The sequence below is a fragment of the Equus przewalskii genome, chromosome 7 (genome assembly GCF_037783145.1).
Source record: "Equus przewalskii isolate Varuska chromosome 7, EquPr2, whole genome shotgun sequence".
NCBI classification, from domain to species: Eukaryota; Metazoa; Chordata; class Mammalia; order Perissodactyla; family Equidae; genus Equus; species Equus przewalskii.
Window position 1 is genome coordinate 83565894 of NC_091837.1, and position 21807 is coordinate 83587700.

The following is a 21807-nucleotide window of genomic DNA, read 5'->3' on the forward strand; positions in this document are numbered from 1 at the left end:
CTGCTTTAATGCTAGAGGATTGTCTTCAAGGAATAGTATGAGTGAAATAATTGGAAAGGAGATAAAACTGGAGTACAGGAGGACCAACAAGAGAAAGGCACAGAAATGGAGATGGAGATACATCATAAAAAAATGATTAGTTTTGTCAAGCAGTTGATACATCAGTGTGACTGTTTTAGGGCTTTAAATAGGAGAGCAGTGGTAAAAAAAAAAAATGAGAAGAAAGTGAATCACAGAGCGGAGGGTGACAGGGACTAAAAGCTCATTTCTAGGTAATGGGATATATACTGGAAGATGGCTCAGACGACGTGGTTCTGAATCTTGGCTCCATCCACAGCCAGCTGTGAGCCTTTAGAGTCCAGTACTGAAATATGGCAAGAATACTATCTGTTTGCCTTAGTTAGAAATTGTGCTTGGCTAGTCGCAACAAAGCTTAACACTAATGACTTACTAATGAGAAGTCTGGAGCCATGCACTCAAGGACTGACGATTTGGCAGTATAATGTCATCAAGGGTTTTGGCTTATATCAAGCACTCGTCTCCTCATATTTACAAGAGGGCTTTTGAATCTCTTTCCATTGTGTTCATGTCCCAGGTGAGATAGAGGAAAAGGGGTAAAAATCAAATGCCAACTGAATTACTGAATTACCAATTCTCTCTTCTCCTTTAAGGAGTTTTTCAATGATAGTCAACCCAACAACTTTCTTTTGCATCTCCTTTGCCAAAACTTGGATACAAGGACACCGCATCTACAAAGGAAGCTAGCAAATGTCGTTTATCAGCTGGACACAAGGCTGCCTCTTGCAAAAGCAGGATTCTGTTAATAAGAATGAAGGGTGAAAGGATATTAGGCAGTCAAATAGAAGTCTCTGTCACATATCACCTTTCATAGTTGTTTGAGGATTAGGAAAAAATGTAAACTATGTTTAAATACTCAACACATTCTGGAAGTGGGAAAGTTCAGAAGGAGGCATAGTTTGTGGGAAAGGTTGATGAGTCTGCTTTGACATATATTGAACTTGATTTGAAGATGTTGCAGGTGTCTGAAATAGTTTACAAAATCTCAGGAAAAGGATTCAGGCTGGATATTGAGAGTTGGACTGTCTGCATAATAAATGGATAGGGCACAAGCTTTAACTGTTAGAGCAAAAATATGGAAGTAATCTCTCTAATGGGTCACTCCACCATACACTGAAAGAGGCCAAGTATTTCAGGCTGTAATTTGCAGAAACTAGAGGGATCATTGTGAGTCCACACACTACTAACTGCATCGGAAGGTGCACTGAAGTTAACTTTGGTTCATGATTAGAGGAATACCAATTTCTCCCTTTCTCTTCACCCTCTGATTGACTCAGGTATCACACATCTCCCTCTCTAGGCCAGTGCATCTGCAAGAACTGCAAAGAGTATGCTCCTCTGAACTTGTGTAGGGCCTTTCTTCTCTTTTGGCCCAGTCAGCCCTGCCAGATTCTAATTCAAAGACATTTTGCACTTCTCATCCTAGAAAGTGCCCATATTTTCTTTGTTTCTCTTGGTTAAGGGGTTGTTTTTCTCAGGTGACTTTATACCATAGCTGATGCCTCATACATAAAGTCCACTTTTTTATATGTCCAGAAGGGCTGGTAGAAAATAAGGAACCCCTTTAATACTGGGAGATCTCAAGTCCTTGTGATTAAGAAACATAATAACCATCCAGAATGTTCTGGATAGTTTGTCTACTCTTTGTCTAGGTCTTCCATCTCTTCTCAAGTCAGTACCTCATTCTCTCCCCACACCTGCCCCAACTTCTTTCATCATACTCTAGGAGAGCAATTTGTTGGTTTTCTCCTAAATATTTATTATAGGTGGCTATTTTTAAAAATATTTTGTTTATGTACTGTACTTCTTGAAATAGAATGTCACATGCAAGTGTTCCAGAATAATTGCTGAATGCATGAATGAATGAAAGGGAGACATAAGATATCAGCATAATTCACAAATTGCCAAATATGTATAGATATGAGGCTGTGCTATTTAGCTCTAAGTGAAAATTATAGCTATTAAAAAATATACACAATTTATAAGTGGAAGCTACAGAGTTTATAATTTAGAAATGATTGATATTTGAATGATAGAAACTTTGGTGTCCTTCTTCAGAACACAAAGAGGCCTAGGGCAATACCCAGATCCCTAAAAGATTAGAGATTTTTCTATGAGGTGAGTAGAAGTTGGAGACATTAACATATTAAATGAATTCTCAAGTCTGGTATCCTTTATTCTAATGCTGGAACCTTTGGAACTGTTGATAATAGAGGCAAATGTTTTAGTCATTGACTTTAGCTCTGTAGGGAATTAACATGGACTCATTTAAATAGACATTTGTCAAGTTCAAGGCCTTTTTAACTTTCTAAGACTCTAGAAGTCTATTTTTTCCCTGAATATGCAAACATTATCATAGTGATTTGAGAAAATGAACAATTAAGGCTTTTAGTATTGGCTCAATTGATGCATGAGTGCATGAGTATTAAGTTTTATATATATATATATATATATATATATATATAAAAATATATACCTAAACACACATACATATACACTCAAATGCATTTATGTAGTATGTTAACAATATGAAATATTGGCATATATTGGTTTGACTAATATGGCATTTCAGAGAAGAAAGTCTAGCTATTCTATATAATTGAAAATTAAAATCTATTTGTAACATTAAAATTCTTTCTTGTTTGAATGGCCATGGTGTGGAAAATGGATTGTAGACAGTATGAATGGAAGTACATTGATAAAAAATAAAATAATGCAAAATCTAGGCTAAAGTGGGTAATAACTTGGATTGATAGTACTTGAGAATAGTTGTTGAGAAATTCATTGCAGGGGTAAGGGAGAAAAACAAGTCAAGGACCAATTCTAGATTTTAAATCTAGTGACTGGTGGTGTCACTGACTCAGCTGTGAAAGAGACAGGGAGGAAGTTTGGGAGACTGTAGGAGTTATAACATCAGTTTGGACATCTTATATCTCAGTTCATGTTGTCTATCCATGTGGTGATAGTAAGTAGGTAATTCAATATAGAAGTGTGATGAGCCAAGGAGATTTTATATAAATTTGGGAGTAACCAAAATTATAGAAGTTATTTAAGCCATGGGACTGTATAAGTTGCTAAAGAAAAGTGCTTATATAAAGAAGAGGGGGCCATAGGAGAGGTTTGGGGGAGTTCAGGTAATTAGAGATCATGAAGAGGAGGATGCACCAGCCAAGGTAACTGAAAAGGAACCGATGGTGAGGTAGGAGAGAAACCGGGAAGATGTGGTTTAGTAAAGACAAAGGAGAATGTGTTTTGAGGAGGAGGGAGTGGTCAATTGTAGTACATTTGGGTGAGAGGGAGAGTAGGAAAAGAATGGAGAAGTGAACAATGGATTTGACAATATGGAAGCCAATGATGAACTTGACACAAATGGAGGAAATTTGTTTTTTTAAATAGAAAGCATATTTGTTTTTGATTCAGATAAAGCTGTATAGATGGAAAAGTGTCTGAATCCAAGGAAAAACTTCTTGAGAAGATCAGAGCAGATGAGGCACTCAGCTTAAATGGAATGGTTTGATTTTGATTTGAGTAAAGACACTTGGCTGTAATAAAAAGACGATGAGGAAAGGGTATGGGAAATCTCAAGTAAGATTGATTTTTCCTCTCGTGCCCAATGTAGCACAGATCCTAGAAGTGAGAGTGAGTACATTTTGTACTGCCATTGCCGTTTTCAAACTGTTAATTTTCTTTTTCCTTCATCAACTTTTTTGTGGAATGTGTCCTCAGACTTTATTCAAAATCTTCCATGTTGCTATCAACATACATATGTATTTATATATATATTTGACCATTCTAAAAGAATGTCTTCTCTCTCCTCCTCAAACCACCTTCTCCTTTCTGCTCTCTTATCTGGTAACCTTGTCTCATAAGCCATCGAGAAAATAGAAGCCATTGAAAAATAACTTTCTGATATTCTCCACACCCAAACACCTATTGCTGCACAGAGACAACCATATTTGTTGGTTTATGGTTAATTTTCTTTTTAGTATTTTCTGATACCTCCTCTTTCCTTCTTGAGTTTCTTTATATTATGTAATATAGCAGACTATAAGTGTGTGATTCTATTTAATAGTAGTAGTAGTTGAACTACTATGGAAACATAAAATACTTTCTTAACTTAAATTGGGTATGTGATTATCTGTTTGTACTTTTGTTTGTTTGTCTCATTTGTTTTTGAATGAGACCCCTTCGTTCACCCAACCAGAAAGACTGTGAGGGTTTTTGAAGATAATCATTAATGAGCGAAGGCTGAGTTTTGTGTATGGAACAAATTATAGCATAGTGGAATAAGAATACAAGTGGAGCAGTAATTTTTCACTAATATTTGGACAGCTGATATTTTGAGAAAAGGCTTTTACACACCAAAATGTTCATGCAATTTTAGAGGTTCTACTTTGACACACATCTATGGAAGCCTGGTCAAGACCACTGCGTGAGAGACGCAAAAACAGGGTTAAGATCAGGCTGGTTGTTTTCAAGACAAAAGATGTTACTCAGTATATTTCATTTTAGAGGGACCTATAGCCATGGCCAGGGCTACTAAATCTATTGAAAATGGTTTTTAGGAGCCAAAATAATGATAAAGTGAATTTGAAGGTTATTATGGCATATTCAAATCCAGTGTGAAGATAACTATACTGTGGTGTTTATTTTGTACTCTGGGACAGAAGAGCAAAGACATTACTGATAAACAGATTATGAACCATCTGTTAACATTGGTGAAGGTTTACACTAGGCGTATATTTATGTAACTGATATGACAGATCAAGGAGTCGGCAAGATTGGGTGATTGACTATGCAATTAATGAAATTAGCAAATTATAATTAAACAGGAATGGTGAAGGCTTTTTTCTAATATTCAATTAGGTATTCGATTGACAGAAACACGGACTTGGAGAGATACTTCAATATTGATGCCAACAGTGGAGTTATTACAACCGCCAAATCTTTGGATCGGGAGACAAATGCTGTTCATAATATCACTGTCCTGGCCATGGAGAGCCGTAAGTAGGAAGGTTTAAAATTAAACTAGGATGGAGGACACTGAGAATGGGGAATGGGTTGTCATGAGGTTATAATTTCAACTTGAATACTATTAGCTGCTTATTTGAATTGAGCAAAATATTGAAAATCCCTCATTTCAAGCTGTGAAATATATTTATATTCACTAACTTTCTTTGCTAATACTTACAAAGTTAATAAGAAGAAATTACTATAAAATGACAGGCCTAAGTTACCCTCAGAGGGCTTCTGTTGTATTATGGTCATGTTTCATATGCTGCATTTATGCTGATATGGAGTTGGTCAAATAGCTTATGAAAAGTAGTAAATTGATCTCTAACAAAATTTCCAGATTCGCATATTGTGATATTGAACTAATTTTTAGTCCCTGATAAGAAAAACATTGAAAGAACAATGTATAATTATATTTTATGCATATTATTCACACATATAGTCTATATTCATACAAATATGAGCACTAGCATCAAATATTAAAATTCATAGTTTATTGGTTATTTTTCTTTCAATGATTTTCTTATCATGGACTAAAAAGCTACATATATATGTATAGACACACACACACACGTACCCATATGTATGACATTTGGATCACATTTTCTCTTGCTCCCTTTAAGGTCTATAATGTTATGATTCTAATTTCATTCGATGCTTGGTCATGTCCTTATTAGAATTGTGCTTTAGAGAGCAAACAATTTTTGGTGGATTCTAATTGTTTTTAATGTGCATTTCCTGAGTAAAATGTCAGTGAAATAACAAGCTTACTCTCAGAGTAACTGATGAAACATTTCCTCTTTATTAGAGAATCCATCACAAGTAGGAAGAGGCTACGTGGCCATCACTATACTCGACATCAATGACAACGCCCCTGAATTTGCCATGGACTATGAAACCACTGTCTGTGAAAATGCCCAGCCAGGGCAGGTAAGAGGCTTCAGAGCACGTTGCTCCTAGTTGTGATCTCTTTGAAAATATCCAGCAGCAGTTGCCTTTGAAATTCTGCCAGCTTTAAGGTAAAATATAATCAGCATGTTTCAGCAAAACTAACACTTTGATGTGGAGCATAAACTAATATTAAAAGAACTTCCAAATTCTGGTTTAATTGGGATGATGAAAATTCCTCAGGAAGAAAAGGTAAACATTATAAAAGCCATGGTAAATGGTTAAGGACTTAGATGCTTTTGAGGAGAAATATGGTTATTAAGCCTGGGCTGTTTCCCACATTACACAGCAGGTTCTAAGAGTTAAGTGCAGTGTAATCTCGCTGTGGTTTATTCTCCTCATCCATATTGTTCAGTGTCTCGTGATGTTTACTGGGATGGTATAATCAATTGGTACAGCTTATTTCTGAGGTTCACAAAGGAGATTCAGACATGAATTTTGAAAAGGACAGATTTGTTTTCCAGAGCCCCTTCGAGATTGGGTTCACATTAGTACATCTAATCCTTCCCCCGGCTCATTCAGGAAGATGGTGTTTATTATAAGGTGTCAAACTGCTCTGTCCTGCCTCAGAAAACACAGCAGAGCACACCAACAGGCTTTCACATTTTACATTCTTTCCCTAGGTTATCCAGAAAATCAGTGCTGTTGATAAAGATGAGCCATCCAATGGACACCAGTTTTATTTCAGCTTAACAACGGATGCAACAAATAACCACAACTTTTCATTGAAAGATAACAAAGGTAAGGTAATATTATTCTCACGGATCGAGGCAGCAGGTACAAACTCTCTAAGCAAGTATTTTTTCTCACACAGGAATGCTGATTACGGATTTTTTTAATAACAGCAAAGACATTAATTAAAGGGCGATGAGCCCCTCAAGTAATTTTTATCTATGGATTTGCCGTCATGAAGAAGAAGCTGCTACTTAAATCGTTTTAGGCCTAAATCCAAATGGGGGGGGAGCCAGATCCATCTCTCTCTGTCTTTTCTTCTAGACATTTGCTTCCTTATTTGTATACCAAGCTCTTTATCCAAATTATCTAATTGGTTGAGAGCCAGCTAAATGCCTTAACAAAGACTATTCTACATAGGTATAACTTGAGACATTAAGAAAATAATTGGACTTTACATGTTTCAACCTAAATCAACTTTGACAATATTTCAATGCTAACATCAGTTATTCTTTTATTTTTAACATAAAAGTAATTCATACAAATAATAAAGACATACTCTTTCTTTCTTTCTTTTTTTTTTTTTTGAGGAAGATTGGCTCTGAGCTAACATCTGCTGCCCATCCTCCTCTTTTTGCTGAGGAGTACTGGCCCTGAGCTAACAGCTGTGCCCATCTTCCTGTATTTTATATGTGGATGACTGCCACAGCATGGCTTGATAAGTGGTGCTAGGTCCACACCCCGGATCCGAACCGGTGAACTCTGGCCCACTGAAGCAGAGGGCACAAACTTAACTGCTATGCCACCAGGCCAGCCCCAACACGTACTCTTGATGCAAAGAAAATATAAAAAAAGAACAACAGAATTCCGTTTCATCCCAAATCCCATTTATCTGCTTCAAAAATAAACATTCTTATCAGTCTTCTAAGTGTCATTACAGAAATATTTTTACAAATCCACCTATAAGTAGATTTTGGTTTTGCCTAATTTATTTATATATATACAGAGAGAGAGAGAGAGAGAGAGAATGAGAGAGAGAGAGAAAGAGAATTATAAGAACTTTTAAAGGAAGCATGTGAACTTGCTATCTATTGTCTAATTTCGAGTGTATATATATTCACAAGGGTTCTCATTCAAGGTATTTCGTTTAGCAGAAGGAGAGCATTTGCAACTGATATAAAGAAAAATAGTATTCCACAACAATATGGAATGTAATTCTTTCATTCAGGTTGAACGTGTGAATCAGATTTCAGAAGAAAGAAATGTAGAAATAGATTTGCTAGTCAAATAGTGGCTTATCCGAAAGGAATTTCTCTCGGAAGAGGGACATTCTAAGTGCTTTAGCCTGGAGCCACCATTTTCTTTAGTGCAGAAAATCCAACTTTGACCTCAAAAATTCAATCTGAAAATAATAATTTTTCCTGACCCCATTCATTGTTTTATGAGAACACTATCTTGTCCCCTTAGTGATATAAAAGGAAGAGCATTTTCTATGTGGGTAATCTCAAACTCTGACTTTATCAAAGTTGAAAGGGACATTTCTCAGCACTTGTATTCATCCAGCACAAATGCGCAGAAGAGAATTTATGGCCTTCCCAATAAAAGAATGAATATTTCCCCCATGTGTCATCATCTAGTACCACCGTGGTTGTTGGACAGCACATGCACTAAAATGTCTGGATTTTCAGGACATTCACACTGCCGCTTGATTGAAAGATATCTTCAAGTTAAGCCCAGAGTTCCCTAGCTTGTATCTTGAAGGAAAACATCTAGGAAGGAAGGAAATTCGTTCTTCTCTTGGCTTCCATCTTAGGAAGCACATACAGATAATGATGAATTTTATGATCTCTTTCCTGAACATAGGGTTCTCTTCTCATGTGTTGGGCATTTCAGCATGTGGTCCTCAATTCGTTTTGTGTGTGTATGTGTGTGTGATTTAATGTCAGGCATTTTAGGTTACAAATCAATAACTTTGAAAAAATTTTGTGTATCAAATCATAAATATGGATAACATCTGAATGTTTGGGAAGTAAAGACAGATGTGTGTGTGCGTGTGTTATTGTTGAATGTATGGAAACAATCTCAAGACAATATCCTTCAACAACTCCATGTGTAGTTTTTTAATGAACACCTCTCAAATTCATATGTTTTAAAGTAAAAGATTTGTGTACATGAAAACCTACCAGATAGAATCTGAAAAGTGAACAGATTTATTCCTGCCACATTGATAATTGCAGGTTATACATTTTCTGCATTTTCACGTGGGCTTGTTTTGTGCTGCTTGAGATAGAATACATTTCAGCTTGCTCTTTCATTAAAGTATTGTTAATTCTTTCATGATAACGTTGGATAATTATCTCTTTGACAGTTTGGAAATGAGACATATATTAAAGCACATGGGATTAATCTATGATCCTGGTTTCCCTTCTATTCCTTCATATTTTCATTAGTTGCTGTAAATGTAAAGAATCACATAAATTCTCTAATTAGTTAATTGAGACAAGTTAGCTGGATAAATTCCTAGCAGATAAAAAAATCTATTTGTGATATAGAAATCATAGATATGTGATACAGGCTTATTGATCACTGTTAAAAGTTTCATAATTACTGTAATTGTTTAGATGAAATAGAATATTGAATATAAATTAAACACAAATGACCTACTTTATCACAGACAAAACGTCTGTTTATGTGGGGTTTGGTAACTATGGATTTTTTAAAACTATACAATAATTCCTCTTTTGAATATCTATGCATATAAAGCTAGAATGGCTTATTTTACTTGTTTTGATATTGGGCTTGGAATTTAACAAAGAAAGGATGGATCGGAAATTCCATCTGTGCTGTCTGATGATGCTGCAAAAATATTAAATCTGTTAATTTTTACCATCCTCTCAATAAGTGTATGGTTTGAAATTTGAGATAAGTAAAAGAGGGTACTAAATGTAATTTTTACAGAGTTGCAGTTCATATAATAAGTGATGTATAAACATTTTCATATTCAGTTTTACTTTCTAACTATTTCTTTGGTTATAACGGTGTAGGATGACATAAATGTATTAAAATAAACCAAATGTGGAAATATGGTTCTCTGTCAAAAGAAACTAAGCAGAGTGACTTTAAAGTTTAGCAGGACTGAGTCAATCGGAAATCGTGTGCCCTATATTTGCTCTTTATCCTAGACAACACAGCCTCGATTCTCACCAGGAGAAATGGCTTCCGGAGACAGGAGCAATCTGTTTACTATCTGCCCATCTTCATCGTGGACAGTGGCTCACCTTCACTCAGCAGCACCAACACCCTCACCATCCGTGTCTGTGACTGTGATGCGGATGGGATAGCGCAGACCTGCAACGCCGAGGCTTACATCCTACCTGCCGGCCTTAGTACAGGAGCCCTGATCGCAATACTCGCCTGTGTCTTGACGTTACTGGGTAGGTACTGTTTTCACTGCTTGTGCTGTAACAGCAATCACACCTGTATATTGTGACTTTTCTCTCTTCCCTTCCATTCCTTTTAGTACCTTTTCAAGAACACATGCAAATATTTTATTCAATGGTGTTTTGCTCACTGAGCAAGCCATGATCCTTGGCACACTTTCCAGTGGTATATTTAAAATATAACTCAGAAAAAATATCAATTTCACCTTTAAAACAATGGTGAAAATTAGTGGCTTATGTTTAAGGTTGAAGTTTTTTAAGATTTTTTTTTTTAATTTACCATATCCCAACTGTTTGCTTTAGAATACTCTACAGAGGAGATAGACTAGACTAGAGAGAATCTTTTCTATGTTGTTTGGATAATATGCTTATTTTAGAATTTATGGCTTTGTATCCTACCTCTTTTCAGAAAAGATTTAAGGCGGATTTTATAATTATTTGCAAATTTTAAAAGATTGCAATTTCAGCAATGCAAAAGTTTTAATTTCCCAAGAAGAACCAACATATTTAATTATGCTTTCTATGATTACTTTATTATGTGGTTACATTAGATTTATAACTCATATTAGAATTGTAGTTTTATAAGAGATTATGCAGCATCCTTTTAAAAATTGGGAGACATCCAACATGGGCATGGGGTAATGGGTTTATTGCTTAGCTACATTCCCCTTCACGGTATAACTTCCTACAGCAAGGACAACAAGCATTTAATATCGCATCTGAGACTCTGCTGTGTGTTTTCTTGGGGTTTAATATAATTTGTAAATCTATTTATAATATATTTTTGGAAAAGCAGGATTCAGCTATGGGACTCATCATTCTGTAATGTTTAAAAACAAGATTTATGGAGTTAGGTAAACCTAGCTTTTATTACTGCCGCCAAAACATACTAGTTCTTCACCAGGGGGACGTTAATTCTTCTAAGCTTGGCTTCTTAATCTAAAAGGGGAAAATAATAGAACTAGACTCGTAAGGTTGTTGTGAAAATTAAATGAGATAATTCATGTGCCTACCACAGAGTGAGCATTCAATAAATTTTAAGTGTTATTGATGAAGCAAGTTCTCAACCTATTAACTAAGCTAAGACTTAGTTCCTAATACAGTATAAAGGACCTCATAAAAATGGAAGCTATTATCTTCAATAATTTCAGCTAACCAAGTAAACCTAGAAGGGAATAAACTATTTTTTTTCCCATATAGCTTCACACAGGTGGCAGAAACATTCAGAAATTCATTAGAAATGTCAAGAAATTCCCAGTTAAAGGCTGATTTGAATATAAGGGACTAGAGTAAATTTTGAAAAAGATGAAACCATTACAAACTACTTTTTCTTGCTCTATCAGCTTCCAAAACATAATAATAAATACGTGAATTGCCTGTTTATTTTATAGTAGCTGAATAACCTAGATAAAAAGATGAAGATTTTCCTTCATATTTAAAATGGCAGTGTCTTTAGCTTGAAAGCATAGAGTCAAAAAAAAATGAGGGGCTAGGTAGATGATGTGTGGAGAACTCTTTTTGAACTTAACTTGACCAGTTTATCACAGACAATTTAAATTATACTGTGTCCTTCAAAGAAATAAGATCTGTTTATCACAAACAATTTAAATTATACTATGTACTTCAAAGAAATAAGATAAAATTGTATTCCCCAGAATTGAATCATACCCAAGAGTTAATTAACTTTTGATTTTTTTTAAGGCTGTCTATCTAACGAAGCCTGCTTCATTTTTAGAAAATACTTTCACCTGTGACTTCAGGATTCCTTGCAATTTAGGTTGCTTGGCAATTTTAATTGTTAAGAATCATTGCCTAGCTGTTACTGAAAGTAAGGGAAATAGAGTTTTTTTAGATCTCATTCTTGCATATGATATAAATGAGTGTGTGTGTATATACATATATCTCAGAGTAAGATTATAGTTTAGGGGATTTTGTCACAATTTAGTTAAGTATGACTACTCTTTTTGTTAAATTTGAACATTTTCCCATTTAAACAGACACCAGGTTAGGAATGCCACTTCTAAGGATCAGGTTTTTATGTCCCATATTTTATTCATTTTTCAAAAGTTCCTGCAAGTCTGCAAAAACGTAAGTCAAGACAGAACCTATTGTACTAAACTGTAGTTTGGAACTGCGGGCTTCTGCCTACAGCTTCCATTTCCCAGTAAGGACTCTGCCCAGTAATCAGTATGTTCAAATGTTAGCATCTCAGTACAGAATGAGTCTCCTTGTGCCTTATTTCCTAAGTCTTTAGAAGCAATAATCAGGACTTTTTATACTCTTTTGGTTCTGTCTCCTCTGCTGTAGACTCTGGGTTCTCACGATAGGTGCTGAGGTCAGTGGGATCGAGTCCTCGGAGTGGGGTGCGGATGGGGTGCACAGCCTGGCATGGAACTTGACTTTTAGTGCCCAAGTGACTCATTCTTGACAACATCTCCGGAAGTGTTGTGAATCTTATTTCTAGGCAAAAGGTATCAGAATTCGTAACTCAAAACTTTTCAGGCTTCAGAACAAATATTCTAGAAGAAAACGCCAAGTGAAGAGGCAGGAATGGGGAAGAAGAACTTGAGAATCAAGTTCAGTTTAAGGATGAAGCTAGAAAAGCAGCTGGGCTTTAGACTCCTTACGAAAGCATGCCTACTCCATGCCAAGTTCGTGTTCCTGTGATGTGACAAATTAAAGCTACTTGTACCGTGACAGACGGGGATGCTCTAGAGTTCCCAGAAGGTTAATGCTGGAAGGCATCACAGAAACCAATTCCAGCCCAAACCTCAGGTACAATTAGGTTCAAGGATTTTTCAGTTCATGTAACAAGTTAGTGGCTGTTAATGCATAAGGTTCTGTCTCCTTATTCTCAGTCACGGCCTTTGGATTAAACTACAAAGGAAACACACCTTGAAAATATAAAAAATGGTTGTTCATATGTAGTCCTTTCTTCCTCAAGATTTGAAATTTACGGTATCTGAAGTTGTATTTGTCAGTCTTCACCTATATCCGTATTCTCACATTATGGTGAGCTCTTTTCTGATTTCTCTCTATTGTCACCCTCTCTTTCTCCTTTGTTTGCACCTGAATTCTCTAAATGAAAGAGATGATCAAAAAATTAGAATATGAGCTTTCCTTTACACCAAGTACAACCTGAATGGGAGACATTATTGTCATATTCAAAGTTCATGATAAAGTTATCGAACACGTGTCTCAGTTATTTCTCATGTAGAAAAATTTCATCAATCTATGGCAAGAGACTCAAGTATTCTAATGCTTGGATAAATATTTTCCACAACTCCAACATCAAATTTAATATGCATTTTTATCATTGTTAAATTCACCATTATTTATATATAGTTATTTTTCAACTAGGCTGAAAGCACTTGAAAAAATCAAATTCCTTGAATAACTGACATTAAATTATTACTTCAGTGGATTTTAGGAAATAATCAGAAATAATTTTCATTGTTTTAAAATGTGTCAATATTAAATATTGCACATTTATTTAGAGAATATTATAGCTAGTTTCTTTCTGTTAGTCTGCACAAGGAAGCTTTTTCCTGCACTCTAAAACTGTCACTGAATTTGCTATGAAGTTTTGTTTTTTCCCTGTTTGGACCTTTAGGTCCAAGTAATTGAAGTCCTATAACTTCCCCTCTTCCTCTTGGCTCTTGAGTCACTATTCGCATTAGTTAGACTGGCCACCTTCAGGTTTCCATAAGGCATTTCTGGAAACCACTCTTCACTACATGGAATTCAGGCTCTTCCAGTGTGTCCAGGATGGCCCTTTGGCGGTTAGCTGTCATGCATCTTTTCACTTTTCTTGCCTGATCTACTAAGTACTAAACCGTATTTGCTCTCCCGTTACTATGGCCACTCATGATTTTGTACAAAAATATTTTCCTAGTTTTGTAAATGACAGTATTACCTAAGTAAAAAATATATTAGATTGCTGATAAGAAAAATGATAACAGTATGTAAAAGATGGGTTCCTATCATAATCTATAACAATAGAATATATTCGACATAGCAGTCCTAGCGATAATAATGGGCAGACTACAGAGGCTAATTTATGGTAGCAGATGTGTTCTTTCAAACCAGTGCAAGCATACTAAAAAATGATTTACATTTAATGAGCTTGTACTAAGTGCTAGACATTAGCTACGTGCTTTACAAGCATTATCTAATCTAATTCTCATATCACATTTCCTAGGCAAGTATTATTAAGTATTAGTATTATGCCCACTTTTTGTATGTGAAAACTATAAATTAAAGGAGATGTGCACAAAGTTATAGGGTGTCAGAGCCAGGACCCAAACACGGACAGGGCTGCTTTCTGAATTCCTTTTTATTTTTAAAGTATTTTTCCCTATGTGTTTTCCAATATGAAAGACCTGTGAGGCTCTGGGAAAGGCCTGTGGGTCTGAGGGTGTGGCAGTCCAGGTACTGCCAAATTAGAGGCACCAGTGTCTTTGATGTGTTTCCATTGTAGCTTTATGGCCTCTTTGGTTAACTTTGAGAGTCTCATTTAAAGTCTCCTCTAATTACTTCCAAACTTAAGAAAATACGTTTACAATTGTGTAGCTTAAAATTTGAGATTATACTTCAGTACAACCAAAATATAATACACCAGTTGTCTTTGTGGATAAAATATTCATTGTACTTAGGTCGAGTTTTCTGTCTTACTCGAGACTCAAATGAAACCATTCTAACTCGCATATTTAACGGAGAGGAACTTTGTGATAGTACTTGTTTTGGGGAAAGGGAAGATCAATTTCAGTTGTAATTAAACATTTCCCTGTCTGGAGGCATGGAAAGCAGTAGCCCCTTTATGCAGATGATTTGCAAAGCTCTGGTTCAGATCTTCACAGCAGATCTAGATAGGCATATTCATTGTTCGACTGGACTGCTGACATTAGGAGTCTGAAATTATCACATACTGAACAATTTGTCTACATTCCAGCCTCTTTTCCTGATTTAGTCAGCCTTCACTCTGTTCCATCCTCCATAGCCATTCAGTCCCCAGGTACTCTTAATTTAACTTTGATTCTTGAATCTATTCCTTTCTCCCCTGTGTTGCACCTGATTTTCTCCAAGGTCAATCTTTCCCCTCCTGAATTATGGCAGTTTCCCCAGTCTCTATCAGATTCAACCCATTGGTAGCACAGAGTAAGATTTTTTGTGTGTGTGTGGAAGATGAACCCTGAGCTAACATTTGCAACCAATCCTCCTCTTTTTTGCTGAGGAAGACTGGCCCTGAGCTAACATCTATGCCCATCTTCCTCTACTTTATATGTGTGGTGCCTGCCACAGCATGGCTTGACAAGTGGTGTGTAGGTCCACACCCAGGATCCGAACTGGTGAACCCCAAGCTGCCGAAGCAGAACATACGAACTTAACCACTGCACCACTGGGCCAGCCCTCAATGTAAGGTTTTTAAAAGCAAATGTGATTGTGACACACTCCAGCTTAAAATAAGATTTTCATGGCTCCGCATTGTCTACAGACTAACATCACTGAGTTTCTCTGACCTAGCTTTTCCCTCCCAGTTCCACCTTCTCTCTCTCAACTCACAGCATACTTTAGCCAAATTGATGAGTTGCTCTCTCTTAGACTCATCCTGCTCTGCCTTACCTGCTCTCATATGTGTTGCTCCTTCTGCCTGGAGTACCTCTCCCCAGAATCCACAATTGATGTCTTTGTTTTGTATTCAAGACTCACTTCCTTTCCTCTGTGTCCAAGCTGGGTGCTATTCCTATGGGTCCCATAACACCTTGTGTAAAACAGCCTTGAGCATCGTTCCTGGCTGACTTGTTTATTTCATTAGTTCATCTCCTTCAGTAGACTCCTGCTTTTGGAGGCAGGGACTGAGCAGTATTTTATCATTATGTACATAGCACCTCATAAATGCTGATGTGACATAGAGAATGCATGTGATACATGCATGCTGAATGAACCCATAAATGTTTGAATGTTCTCATTAGTAGAAGAGAACGTTTGATTTTACTTTTGTCATTATCCATAATTAGTATTTTCATTGGGTCCTGATTTTCCCATTTCCTAAGATTCTACAGTTTTAGGATATTTTTCAGAGATCCAGCCAATCTCTTTAATTTTTCTGGAAAATGAATATGACAGAGGTTAAAAGCATTTAAATTATATTTTCAGGTTAAGAGCCCTGGAGCTATATGAGGGATCTAGAAAAAATATCAGTGTATAATGAGTTTTAGAATCTGTCTAAAGATAGAAAAAAATATTATAGTAGAGATGTCAAGAATACTTTATTTGTTGCTAAAATTCACTTTAAATTTCTGTTAAAATGCTATAGTTATCTAATTTATCTCAATCGCACACTTGGATTTTATTAATTACAAATCTTTATTTATCCTTTGTTACTGTAAATAATTGAGTGGGTTTATAAGTGCAAGTTCAAATTTTGACCTGTTACTGGGGATCTGCATATCTCTCTGATTCTACAGCACATAGATCCAGACAAAACGATAAGTTGACTTCTCTCATCCTTTAAATCTTAGCTTAGCTGCCACTTCTAATGACATCCATCTGTGATCACAACCAGACTGTACTAGTATCCTGTATTTTTCCCATCATTTCACTTTTTAAAACATAAATTATTTTATTTCTTTGCTAGAAATAGTTCAGAAGCATCAAATGTGCTTACATAAAATCCAAATGTTTCTCATAGCCCACAAAGGGAGGCATGTTTTGATGCCTGCTCACCTCTCGAAGGTATCAGGCTGTCTGATCCTTCATTAATCCACTAGGAAGAGCCGCATGGCCTTTCTTTCTATGAGTTTCCAAGATGACACTCTGTTTCTAGAACATTCTTCCTGCATCCTTTCACCTGTTGGGCTTATACTGTCCTTTGGGCCCCAACTTCAGTGTTACCTTCTCAGAGGCAATGTCCTCACCCACTGATTATTTCCTTTATAGTGCTTATCACAATTTGTAAATATATATTTGTTTACCTTGCTCAAATATAAAAGCATCTTGAGAGTAATGATTTAATGTCTTTCTTTTTTAAACCAGTATATTCTGAGGACGTAGTATAGGGCACACAGGAGGGAAAATATTTTTGGATGAATCTGTGAATAGTACTTATCATACTCCACTGTTTATTTTACTACCTTTGTCGCATATTTTAAGCCTTTCAGCAATAGGTTCAGTATCTCTGTTATTCATTATTCTACCATCCAAAAAATAAAATAAAGTACATATCAAATAAATTAACAGAACTAACAGAGAGTTATCAAAATCACACGTGTATGAATGGTAAAATTTATTTCTTTCTGTGCACCTGTTATATGGCTCTTACTTTAGCAAGAGCCAAAGCAACAGGAACTGAATTGTATAAGACATTATTATAGAAGTTTGCAATATGTGACATTATTTAACAAAACCAGATAGTGCTTATTATGTGTAGCACCATTTAAGCACTTTACAAATATAAACTCACTTAATCTTCATAAAATAACTATGAGGTGGTTCCTTTGAGGTAAGTACTATTATTTTTTCCATTTTGGAGAGAAGGAAATGAGGCAGGGGGAGGTAAGATATCTTGCCTAAGTCCACATATCCAGTAAATAAAGAAACAAGGGTTTAGAGTAAGTTTTCAGATCTTAAATAGGCAGGAGTGGTGGATCTATGGAAGGGATTTGAGGCACATTCCAGGGATTACAGTATAAAAGAATTGGTTGATAGAGGTATTGGGATGAGCAGGAGGTGAAGACAAGGAGGAAGTGAATAAGTTGGAGGAAAAGGTGATCTGGGAGTTTGTGGTCTAAGTCTGGAAACTTTGAATGTTATATGAGTTAGAGACAATAGACCAAAAAGTCGTAGTAAAAAAAGTGGTAGTACCAAATAATAAAAATGATAATAATTACCGTTTATTGTACATTTACTATATTCTGAGAAGTCCATACATTTTTATTATCAATAAAAACTATGAGTAGTGGGGGCTCCGTGGCCGAGTGGTTAAGTTCACGCGCTCCGCTGTGGCGGCCCAGGGTTCGGATCCTGGGCGCGGACATGGCACTGCTCGTCAGGCCACATTGAGGCAGCGTCCGACATCCCACAACTAAAAGGACCTGCAACTAAGATGTACAACTATGTATCGGTGGGGTGGGGGGAGCCGTTTGGGAAATTAAAAAAAGCAGGGAAAAAAAAGATTGGCAACAGTTGTTAGCCCAGGTGCCAATCCTTAAAAAAAAAAAAAAAAAAAAAAAACTGTGAGTAGTCATTGATAAATATAGTCTGGTTATCCAGAGAGATAGATGGGAGATTTGATGTCAGTCCTCAGCAGTCACCATATATAGGAGGTAGTTGAGTTCTTGAGTTTCATTGAGTTCACCTAGGAAAAGCATTGTATGAAAAGGAAAGAAACCAAGTACAGAACTTGAGGAAGATTTACCATAAGTACTGCTTAGAGAAGAGCAGCTGCCAAACAAACCCTGGTTTTAGAGGAGAGAGTAGAACTTTAAGTGGCCACAAGAAGCTCCATAATATTCTGTTGAATTACTTCACTGAAACTTACCTGTGTTGTATTTCCTGGTTGAAGTTCTCTGTCAAATATGGCAGATATGCCATGTAAACAAAGGGCTGAAAAGCACCCATTGGATTTGGCAAATGTCAAGATCATTGGTAACCTTAGAAAAACCCAAATTTCTCTGGTTTAGGAGCAATCAGGATATAAGAATGTGGAAATATGGAATAGGCTGCTTTTACAGAAAAAAAAAGCCAAAGAAGTGAGTGTACTTAAAGAGAAATTATTGCGTGTAAAATTCTCACTTCCTGACCTCTCTGTTTCTGGATGAGAGTACGGCACTCTGGTGGAGCAGTAGGTGTGGAGAAAGTGGCAGGAGTTAGAAACTGACACGGAAAGGAGTTAGGATGTTTCTCTATCATGTTGTTTCTGATCTGAAGCCACCAAAATTCAAATTCAATTTAAAATTAAAAGAAAATTAGAGAAACTTAGCGCCAGACAGAGAAAATATAACAAATTTTTAATAATAGTTATGCAAATCAACAGGATCAAAGAACAAGAAAGTGAAGGGGAACAGGATCACAGTGAAAAGTTAAGAAAGAGAAAGTGTTTGAAAGGCTAAATTCTACTTACACATTGAAGTGGACAATTGTTTATAATGTGAACTTGTATACATACTGTGCTAGCAGGTTTTTCATTTAGAATAGGTCACTTTTCAGTTACACCTGATAGATACAGTAATAATTGTAGTATAATAGCTATCTCATTGTTCAATATGTCATTCAGCAATGAAACCTACTATAAGAATAGTATATCTTAAGACCATAGGCAATTAAGGTTTTTCGAGTATTTCTGAATCTTTTGTTTAGATCAGCTATCCAAAAGAAATAAATTGTGATTCATAAGTGTGAACCACATATGTAATTTTAAATTTTCAAGTAGCCTCATTAGCAAAAAAAAAGAAACAAGTGAAACAAATGATAATATATTTTATGTAGTATAAACAAACTATTATAATTTTAACATGTAATCAATAAAAATTATTACTATATTCTACTTAAAAAGATTGTCTTCAATATCACATGTATATGTCATGCTTAGAATACATCTCAATTCACATTTCACATTGGGATAGCCACATTTCAAATGTTCAATAGCCACATGTGGCTAGTGGCTACCATGTTGGATAGTGAAGATTTAGACAACACTTTTGTGACCAATGAGAAATTCTGATTGTTTATAGCGACCATAGAGAAAATAGTGTTTCTTGGTGAAGGCTGGCTCATCCTTCAAATCTTACCTCAATGTCATCTCCTCTGCAGGACTTTCCCTGAGTATCCTGGCCAGAACATGCCTTCCCATACACATTTTCCTAGCACATTTTACATTGCTATATAATTTATTGCACTATATAATAGTTAATTGATTTTTTCTTATACAAAATATTGAACTTCTTAATGGCAAGAGCTATCTGCATATCTTCAGTCACAGTACTTTGTCCATTCTTTCTTAATTTACTCAACAAATATTTATTGAGTGTATACTTACTATCAAGTGTTGTTCTCTGTGCTTAAGATAAATCTGCGAGGAATAAAATCACTACCCTTAGAGGGATTACAGTTTTAGTGAATCAGTTCTCAGTAAAAATATTGTTGAATTAAATAAAACTCAGACTTTAACCTTTTGGTGATAGTCTCTAAACAATGGGTTAAACTTAAGAAAGTGATATTTAGGGGCTGGCCCGGTGGTGCAGCGGTTAAGTGTACATGTTCTGCTTCAGCGGCCTGGGGTTCTCCAGTTTGCATCCCAGGTGCAGACATGGCACTGCTTGTCAAGCCACAATGTGGCAGGCGTCCCACATATAAAATAGAGGAAGATGGGCACTGATGTTAGCTCAGAACCAGTCTTCTTCAGCAAAAAGAAGAGGAGGATTGGCAGCAGATGTTAGCTCAGGGCTAATCTTCCTCAAAAGAAAAAAAAAGTGATATTTAACAGGTATAAATATAAAGGCTTGCAACTTGATGTAAAATAAAAACCTTTTAAGGAGTTTTTAGGCTGGCTTGATGGTAGTTTACATGACTGAGTGGTTTCAAATGAACTCCAGACTCAAAATTTGGAATATGTTAAAAAATAATTAAATGTATTAAAGGAAATAGTTGCTCTTTAATATAAGTAGCCTTCTCCAGCAGGGGTACCATTTTGTACCACATCCACTAAATTCTGCCAAGTTTTGGGTGCCAAAACTGCATATTCAGAATTCTGACATTTGCAAGTGTAGAAAATCCAATGCAAGAGATTTGGGGTGACAATGAGGTGTTGAATTCAAGAACAGCTGAGAGCTACACTATACGTGCTTTTAGAGCAAATCCAGATAACTTTTAAAGTGTCTGCCATTTTTAAAAAGATAAGATACTTGATGATAGAAGTTTATTGGCAAGAAGGGCTTCTTAATCGTAGGGACCAATAATGCTAGGTCTAACCTCTAGGAAGGTGGCTAGGAAAGTAGGACTGAAATACATTCAAGGTGATTCAGTAAAAACCATGTTCCAGTTTAAATATCTGGATAGGTCATGACCACAGTGAAGTTGAGAATAAAGGGGCCCACTCGTTTATAGTATGGTGTGTGTTTTACACTTCTGTGTTTTTCTCCATCTTCCCTTCCTTTCTCTCGGTTTTGGGAGAATGGGGGGTTCTGATCTGCATGCTTCTTCATACCTATGGGTGTCTGTACCTTCTTTCAGTGACTTGCATTGCAATTTGTATTGTATTTACTTGTGTATACATGGCCTTCAAAGTTTAAGCTGCTTGGATGTAGGGATCCTCTCTTGTTGTGATTTTGCCAGCACCCAGCACTATTTCCTACATACTGGGAGACTCAGAAAATGTTGAATTGAACATTATGAAACTGAACTCTAAAACCAGAAATTAAGATCAACATTATAGTTTTACTGCTGCAATACCATTCTGACTTCTTTTCTCACATCTACTCTTCCCTTCTTCCTATCCTTAGTCCAATCAGAATGATTTATTTTTTGGTGAGGAAGATTTACCCTGAGCTGACATCTGTTGGCAATCTTCCTTTCTTTTTACCTAAGGAAGATTAGCCTTGAACTGAAATCTGCACCAGTCTTCCTCTATTTTGCGTGTGGGATGCCTCCACAGCATGGC

The 21807-nt window shown here is 36.1% G+C and overlaps 1 protein-coding gene and 1 long non-coding RNA gene across 6 annotated transcripts in view; one reads left to right on the forward strand and one right to left on the reverse strand.

The window, feature by feature from the left end:
* Window positions 1–21807, forward strand: part of CDH7 (cadherin 7) — a 126123-nt gene that overhangs the window by 94407 nt on the left and 9909 nt on the right. For all 4 annotated transcript variants that reach the window (XM_070627837.1, XM_070627840.1, XM_070627838.1 and 1 more), the window contains 4 exons: window positions 4945–5081; window positions 5900–6021; window positions 6663–6780; window positions 9894–10145. In XM_070627837.1, the coding sequence (XP_070483938.1) occupies window positions 4945–5081; window positions 5900–6021; window positions 6663–6780; window positions 9894–10145 (629 nt within the window). The remainder of the gene's footprint in view (window positions 1–4944; window positions 5082–5899; window positions 6022–6662; window positions 6781–9893; window positions 10146–21807) is intronic.
* Window positions 1–21807, reverse strand: part of LOC103548876 (uncharacterized) — a 125824-nt gene that overhangs the window by 2414 nt on the left and 101603 nt on the right. The window lies entirely within an intron of this gene.